At 41.4% G+C, this 8,253-nt stretch overlaps 1 protein-coding gene across 1 annotated transcript; it reads right to left on the bottom strand.

Annotated features, from left to right (window-relative positions):
* Positions 1-1,557: 1,557 nt before the first annotated feature.
* Positions 1,558-7,985, bottom strand: ankk1 (ankyrin repeat and kinase domain containing 1). The gene is made up of 9 exons (XM_070829805.1): positions 7,788-7,985; positions 7,229-7,511; positions 6,964-7,115; positions 6,585-6,634; positions 5,682-5,837; positions 4,617-4,741; positions 3,722-3,755; positions 2,949-3,189; positions 1,558-2,799 (listed from the first exon to the last, which is right to left on the bottom strand). Exons 1-9 carry the CDS (start codon positions 7,970-7,972, stop codon positions 1,767-1,769), a joined length of 2,259 nt encoding a protein of 752 aa, XP_070685906.1. The 5' UTR covers positions 7,973-7,985; the 3' UTR covers positions 1,558-1,766.
* Between the last annotated feature and the right edge of the window lie 268 nt (positions 7,986-8,253).

Raw genomic sequence — 8,253 nt, 5'->3', positions numbered from 1 at the left:
GATTCAGGTAGGCCTGATTAGATGTTGTTGGGAAAGAGAGTTCAATTTTTCTGGAGCTGACATTAGAACAATGGGAGAGTTAAACACAAAGGCTTTGAACGTTAGAGGGACAAAAACGCTGTTTCTCAGGTTAGACAATGAGACAGCACTGTGGATTCCACGGATGTGTGTCTGCTCAATTGTCATCAGACTGTTTACTATGGATAACAATCACGCAAATGCGGTTTGCTTCCAATTTTTAACACATTGAAGGCCACATAAATTTCAAATGGGACTTGCTGCAATAAAAAGACATTTTCAACTATAAATCACCCTACCCAGTCTGAAATACATGGTGCTCTCCAGAGAGCCTCTTTTCATAATGTGATAGCTGCATTTCAAACTCTAGTGGATAAATTACAGTGAGACGAGGGTCAGCAGATACTTTACTTAGTCAGGCTTCTGATATAAGCCACATGACATTATAAATCAGAATTTTGCTTATCTAAATCCAAGGCAGCCCAAGTGAGTGCAGCGCCCTGATAGCTGGCTAAAAATGATTCAAAAATAAATTGAAAACAAGTGCCACAGAGGAAAATCACTGCCAAAGAATGAGACCAGAGATAATAAGCAGTGTTATCATGTTGTTAATGTAAATAGATATTATCTTGGCTTGGCTTTTATTTTGAAGTAGCCACATCCAGCTTAGTGTGGGTCAGTTAGGTTTTAGTCGAGGTTACAGGTTGGTGTAAATCCGTAATGGCACACTTTGCAGCAATCTTTGTCAGCGGATTGGTTTTACACAGTGTGATGGTCAGGTGAACAGCGTAATGTCAGTGAACCTTAAATCTCCAACAGACAGTATGCCTTCTCCAATTTTTCTAATCCCCCTAGGATCAGAAGAGGATGGATGGGTGGCTTAGTGTTATCATAGAACCATTCAAAAAACAACTAACTCTCAAACATACCAAACGCGCTAACAGCATCCAATATATTCAGGATCAAATTTATACGAGTTTTGGGTATCAATCATTTTAAAACAACAGAGCTGACGTTATTATCAACCAAGCAAAATAAAATCTAAGCCTCATTTAACTGTGTTCTGTTCATTTGCAATAATATGATGCGGCTCAGTTCGTACCCGTCCGTCAGAGCCAGTCTTTTGTGGTTCCAGGGAAAACCCTATGAACGTGCACGTTCATACAGCTCCCTAATCTATGCATTTCTTTTCAATTTAATAAGGTGTCACTGTGGTAAATGAGTGTGGCATTAGCTGGGCAGTGCTTCTCTCGGTCTGCAGGGAATGACTGATAATGAGACTTGCCTTGCCTTGTCATAAAGCATATATGTATTTATAGCTGGAAGAGTTGAGTAGACGCATCTAAATAATGCCTCTAAAAGTGATCCACTAGTTCTTTTGTCATCCATATTTTTACTAGATTATTGGACACATAACACCTTCATAAAGTTTAACAGGTTTAATTAAATCAATGCCTCTATAAGTCATAACAGCAGCTCTTAAATATTTTTATTTTCATTCATATGTGGCAGCAGCGTTAATTCCCTTCATGAGGAGAGCACACATCCGAAGCAAGCAAAGTGATTAAAGAGGAGAATCAATATGTGTTTTGCCTTTATAGGGCACTTCACCTGATTCTGACCCCATATGTTAGCTCCCTCCCATTTTCCCTCCCATCACTATAATTTCAATTTTTTGATTGGGCATCAGAAAATAGCAAGACCTTATGTGATATGTCTGTTGTAACTTACAGTAGAGTAATTACTGGCTACTTCTCCAGTAGTTGCACTATTTCCCCTTTTTCACACCTCTGGGCCACATTGAGAGCTGTGGATCCAGCGGAGTCCAGCAGAGTCCTGTCTGCTCCGTTCAACAGCAGAGCTTTTACAATGGGCACGCAGCCATGCTGGGCAGCCAAGTGTAAAGGTGTCGCCTTTCCTGTGTTTACTGCATTGACATCTGCATGATGTGATATCAAGTGGAGGACACTTGGGAAACTGACATTGTTACAGGCTACATGCATTGGTGTCCATCCCTCACTGTCCTCTGACACATTTGGGTCAGCTCTGGCTGCCAGGAGCTTTGCCACCACTTCCGGCTCAGTCTGGTGGCAGGCGAGATGGAGCGGGGTCCATCCATTCTCACCTCTTGTGTTCACACAGCCACCCTGGATCTCCAGCTGGACCACTGTGGCTTCATGTCCCTTTAGGGCAGCCAAGTGCATGGGAGTCCAGCCTTGGAGGGTCCTGGAGTCTGGACTGGCCCTGTTTGACAACAGCTGCCTGCATATGCCTGTGTGACCTCTTAGAGCAGCCAGGTGAAGTGGAGTGTATCCTCTGCTGTCTGCACTGTCAATACACACCGCACTCTTCAGCAACTGTCTGACTACTCTGTTATGGCCTTCCTCAGCTGCTAAGTGAAGGGCAGTGGAGAGAGAGCAGTCGGTAGCATTGGGATCAGCTCCTTGAGAGAGGAGGAGCTTGGCAATACTCAGATGCCCGTAGGCGGAGGCTAGGTGGAGCGGCGTCCTCCCTTGTGCCTCCCGTTCTCCGACAGCCTCCTCTGACAGCCGTGAAAGCAGCAGGCGAACTACTGTTTCATGGCCATTCTGGCAGGCCAGGTGGAGGGGCATCCAACCAGCTTTCTCCCGGACATCCGGCACAGCTCCTTTGTCCAACAGGAGACGGACAGTCCTGTCATCGCCATTCTGAGCAGCAAAATGGAGCGCTGTCCATTGGTCCTCATCTCCCTGGGTGGTGGCTGCGCCATGTTCCAGCAACAAAGAGATGATGTCATGAAGCCTGTAGGAATAAAAAGTTTCTACTAAATTGAGGAGTAAGTCTTTGGTTAACCTTACAACTGCAGGCATTTCCATAATAGCCAGTTGCTAGCACAAATTACTTTTTCCTGTGTCACTTGAAAAAGTTTGGCAGTGCAATTTTTTACAGACCTGTGCAGCACAGCAATAATAAGAGGAGTGTAACCTCTGGCAGTGGTACAGTTCACTTCAGCACCCAGACTCAGGACATGCTCGACACTCTCTGCATCCCTGCTGGCTACCGTGTAGTGGAGGAGGCTATTTTTGCCTGAAAACTGTGTGTCTGCATGCTCTCTTTTCACAGACAGTCTGAAACTACCAAAATCCTTTTTGGATAGCAGAGAGAGAATTCTGTGCTTGTCATGTTGGTCATCTGTGAAGCGAAAGCAAAGAGCATTATATGAAGAAGAAGAGCCGCAAAAATCGTGATTACAGTGTGTCACATTAACTTTCATTTTTCTGAATTCTGTTGTTTTTAAAGTTGTGCCCTCCCTTTTTATTCTGAACAGCAGTGCGCTGGTGTAGCGTGAGGCTTTCTGGAGGCTGTGGAGGCCGGTCAGCATCAGCTGTTGCTATGAAATGTTCACCTTGTGCATAAGTATTTGAACAAATGTACTTCAACATTTACAGTTTAATGGAGAGTGGCAATGAAAGGATCAATTAAATGTACTGCGAACCATCTATTGAATTACGTAGTCGACATTTTAGAGAAAAGGATCCAAGAGTCCGCATGAATGTTTCTTTTATTCTCTCTGCCACTGATAGTTGACTCTGCTTTTCACTACTAAAGGTAATATTAAAAATGTGACAGCACTGTACAGTAAATAGCACTTTTTAAATGTCAGCCCTTCAGGCTTTGTATTGCATTAGACATGATTTACCATCCTACTCCACTATGTGTTTACCTGAGGGAAGGTCAGGCATCTCAGGCAAAGCAATCTAAAATGGAGAAGGAAAGGAAAATACTGCAAATGTTATTAGCAGCAACATCAATCATCACAAGTGATTAATAAGCACATACTTTATATGAATCAATATATGAATGGGTGTTCAAGGATACGAATGACTCTACACTTAAACAGCTACAGTATTAATGACCTGATACATTATATTATATCTGCACAGGCTTTTGGCACAGATATATTCATGCTGCTTAGAGGATAAAACCTAACAACTTTGTTGATCCCCTGACTTCTAATCTAGTGCAGGACTAATGACTTTCCTATCAGCCTCAGCTGTACTTTGGGTGTAGTGCTAATTAGCAAACGTCAGCATGCTCACACACCAAACCAAGATGGTGAACGTGATAAACATTACACCTGCTAAACATAAGCGTTATTACATTAAGTGTTATTATCACTGTGAACATGTTAGAGTAGTAACTGTAGCATTTAGCTTAAAGCGGCAATAATTGATGTTTCTGTAAAGACATCAAACAACGATCTGGAAACAGTGTGACAGTTTGAAAGTAGCCACTTGTAGCGTTGAACCTACTGAGAATTATCAGCTGAATCTGCAGCTTTATAGCAGTTCCCTGCTCATTATTTCATGTATCCGCCCTGTAACTTTACTGTAAAGGTTCACACTCACTGCTCTCATAGCGTTGTTTTCAGCAGGTGGTTCTTTTCAGCTAATAAGCTCTAAAAACCCGCTGCAGACAAAGTTAGCTACTAACGCTGGTGAACATATTGAAGAAAAAATAGAGCTACAAGACAGTAAATATTTGATTTGTATTCATCCAGTAAAGGTGGAGTAGATACAGTTGATGCAACAGAACCATTCAAGCAGCCTCAAGCTAACCTTTTGTGTCGGGGAAACTAGACAAGAATAATTTGGTGCCTGTCCCTCATCACCGTTTTTGCGACATTGGATTGGACCTGGGATCCTCAGGACTTCACTCAGAGCCTCTGTTTTCCTCACAATGTCTGCAAACAAAACAGCAGTCAAAGAAAAGGACTGTTCTGACTAATCAAACTAATTTATTCATAGACTCATATCCTCGAAACCCAGTGGTATCCTCTCATGATTGCATCACTACAGAGAATAAACATTCATGCATGGATTACAGGTAGATTCTTTCATAGATACTGTAACACTGGTGAATTGTTTCACAGACTGGAATAGCTGCTATACATGAATTAACATGATACTCGTTTGTATTCGTTAACATGACGTCTTAAGCCACAAGTGCTTGTCTAAACAAAGGTGACCCACTTCCGCTTGTGTAAATGTGTAAAATCTCATGTAAATTCATGCACTTCACTCAAGCATGACATGCAGTAGTATGTGCTCTGTATGAGCATGTTGCAACTTATTGACTGTTGACTTGATAATCACATCCAGTGCCAGAGGGGACAACGTGGTTGTCTTATATGGTTTACATTTTTGTTTTAGAGAATGCTGATCAAAAGTGCCAAATACCTTTCGTGGCAGCAGATTAAAGCACTTCTGTTTCAACATGATGTCAAATCGTCTCTTTTTAATCATTTGGCTCTTCTGATCAGCATCCTTTAGCGTGCCTTTTACGTCTTTTTGTTTATGAAATAAAACACAAAAAATACCTAATGTTGAAAGTCGCATCAGGGGAAAAGAATTAATATTCTTACTGAATGTCTTGGCATCGTTTTATAGCAAATTTTACTTCAAAATGTCTAAAACAATTAAACCAAACAACGACTAAACAATTTATCTCTCTGTTGAAGAGGCCTAGATATTGTGCATGCTTTGATCTTTTCCCAAATGTATTTTTTTACATCTCAAGTTCTGACTGGAGATATTAATCAAACCAGTCACTGTACAAACAACCCTTAAAAATTCTAGTATGTTATTATCCCAGCACAACAAAACTGTTCCTCAATTCTGCACCTGAGAACTGTGGCCTCTTCCTGTGGTCCTGGTCCCAGCACTGCGTCATGATGCCGATCATCTGATCACTCTCTCGGGGCTTGTGTTCGGGAATCATCTCTTCACAGGGTCTCTTGCCATGTGACACCTGTAAGAGCACCGTGGTCACACTGCATCCTGGGTCCACAGAACAGATGCCAGACACACGCTTCAGTGTAGATCAACACATGCAGACAGTGACCACAGCAGCAAAGCAGCAAACACACCATGTTTACTTGTTTGTTGTGTAAAAGGAAAAGTTTTGTTTTTTGTACTGATTGAACAAACAAGATATATTGGATTAGTCAGTGAGCTTCAGAGGTGTTGGCACCTGAATTTTATTACCTTTGGACAGAGTCAGGCTACCTATCTCCCCCGTTTCCAGTGTTTATGCTGAGCTAAGCTAACAATATCCTCGCTGTAGCTTCATGAAAAGGTTAAATAACAAGTTATTGCTCATACGGGGGAAAAAACAGCTTAATGAATACCACTATTGTTACCTCTGCATCTATAGTGTATTACTATTTGCATGTTATTTTTCAAAGAAATGCAGTACACCCATTGCTTGACATTAGTGTTTTTCTTGTGCCATGCACTTAATGTGTGTACTTACAACATTTGCGAGTGTTCAGACTGTTAATGTAATTATTTTCATTGTGCAATACTAATAGAAAATAAGATGGTTCATAGTTGAATGAAAAAAATAATAATTTTAAATTTTTTGTTATGAAAACCATCTGTGAAATTTAGTCTTAGAAACACTGAGATGAAAGCTGTGTGCTGTGAAGTGATGGTGTTGAGTTTTATATGACTCCTTGCTGAAGAAACACCTTGGAATCTATTTGATATGAAAATGTGATGCATTTTAAATTAAGTAAGTCCTACCTGTGTACGGTTTCTGCTGTGTCAGAATCTCCCACATCACAATTCCAAAGCTGTAGATCAAAGCAGAGCTTTTCAGTCATAATTTTCTCACTTTTCTTTTCCTGCCTTCATTAAACTTTGTGCCTGTCCCTGTTTTACATAAAAATTAAGCTTTTTTTTTTTTGTTTTGTTTTATAAAAATTCTTTAAGATTACATAAAATGGGTTAAAAACAGAGCAGGTCAAACATGAGTAAAGTATGAGTGTGTCTTTGTAAACGTAAAACTCTATACAGTAGAGAGCAATGTTACACTCTGTGAATTGAGGATTGTGCACTGAATCAGAAAAAAAATATGCAGTGACTCTTGGGGGCAATTTCAAAAACGCCCTTGGCAAGTCACCTGTAAACATCAAAGGTAGTTCTTGGAGGATCGGAGCACTGAGTGAAGGTCTCTGGAGGAATGTAACTTATGTTCCCTCTTGCTATGAGATTCTCCATGAACATCTTTTTGCTCATGCCCTCTTCCCAGTGGGTGAAACCAAAATCTGAAATCTATATGGAGAAAAACAAGAATTTCAGAGTTGCACTGAAATAGCATACATTACTCAGAAATGTAAAGATATCACTGTAAGAGTCTCATGTTGTTTTCACGGAGTTTCACCGACCTTGACATGGAGATGATCGTCCAGTAGGATGTTGGAGGTCTTGAGGTTAAGATGGAGTAGTGGAGGTTTCATGCTATGGAGGAAATTCATGCCCATGGAGGCCTCATGAATCATCCCGAACTTCTTCGGCCACATCAAGGTGTGACTGGCTAGGAGATTGTTCAGCGATCCATTACTCATGTACTCCATCACCACAGCATTCGCTTCACTGCACAGGCCGTACATGGGCACGAGGTACTTGAATTTCACTGTGGCTACGTTGGACGCCTCGTCTTTTATTCTCCTGTGATGGATGAAAATTATGGTCATTGGAAGAGCTTAAAGCATTAAATAGGCATTTTGAACTTTAATCTCTGGAAACATTATTTTCTGTGTCAAACATTGTAGAAGTACAAAAACTAATGAAACCATAATATCTCTGCAAAGTTCAATGTTAATTCAGTAGTACAGGAACTGAGCCAATATGCTAACAGATTGTTGTAAATTCAGATGTTTGCTTGTGTCTGACTGCAAGACGACAGACAATTTGTGCTTTTGTCATAATTTAAGACCCACCCACCTGTAAAAGTTGTTTGCACAAAAGGTTGTGTCAAAGCTTTTCAGGGCACATTTTACCCGCCAGAGCTTGAGTTTGACCTGGTAGACCTGACCAAATCTGCATTCCGCCACTTTAATCCAGTCAGCCTCAAAGTCGTCCTTCTTGAAGTTCCTGAGCTGCCCAGGGGATCCGTCAAGGCAATCCATGAGTAGAGAGATCCTATCTGACACAAGCCTCCACAACACACACACACTCGCTGTCTAATCACTAAACATAAGCAGGGTTTATCCTCCAGATCAGCACCGATCAGTGGCTAGGCAGGAGCTTGCCCCTCATGCCGGGAAAGGGAAAGTTGTAGAACATGGAAATGGCTGTTTGAAAGGCATGCACAGTCACATTCATCTGTGGGAGGAGTTGGGGAGCAGGATGTGTTTGCAGTGCAATGTTGCAAAGCCGGTTTTTAGCTGTCAAGACTGCTGGCCTAGCT

This window comes from Pempheris klunzingeri, chromosome 4 (genome assembly GCF_042242105.1).
Source record: "Pempheris klunzingeri isolate RE-2024b chromosome 4, fPemKlu1.hap1, whole genome shotgun sequence".
NCBI lineage: Eukaryota > Metazoa > Chordata > Actinopteri > Acropomatiformes > Pempheridae > Pempheris > Pempheris klunzingeri.
Note: the sequence above shows the minus strand (reverse complement) of the source record. Positions and strands in the feature narration are given on the sequence as shown.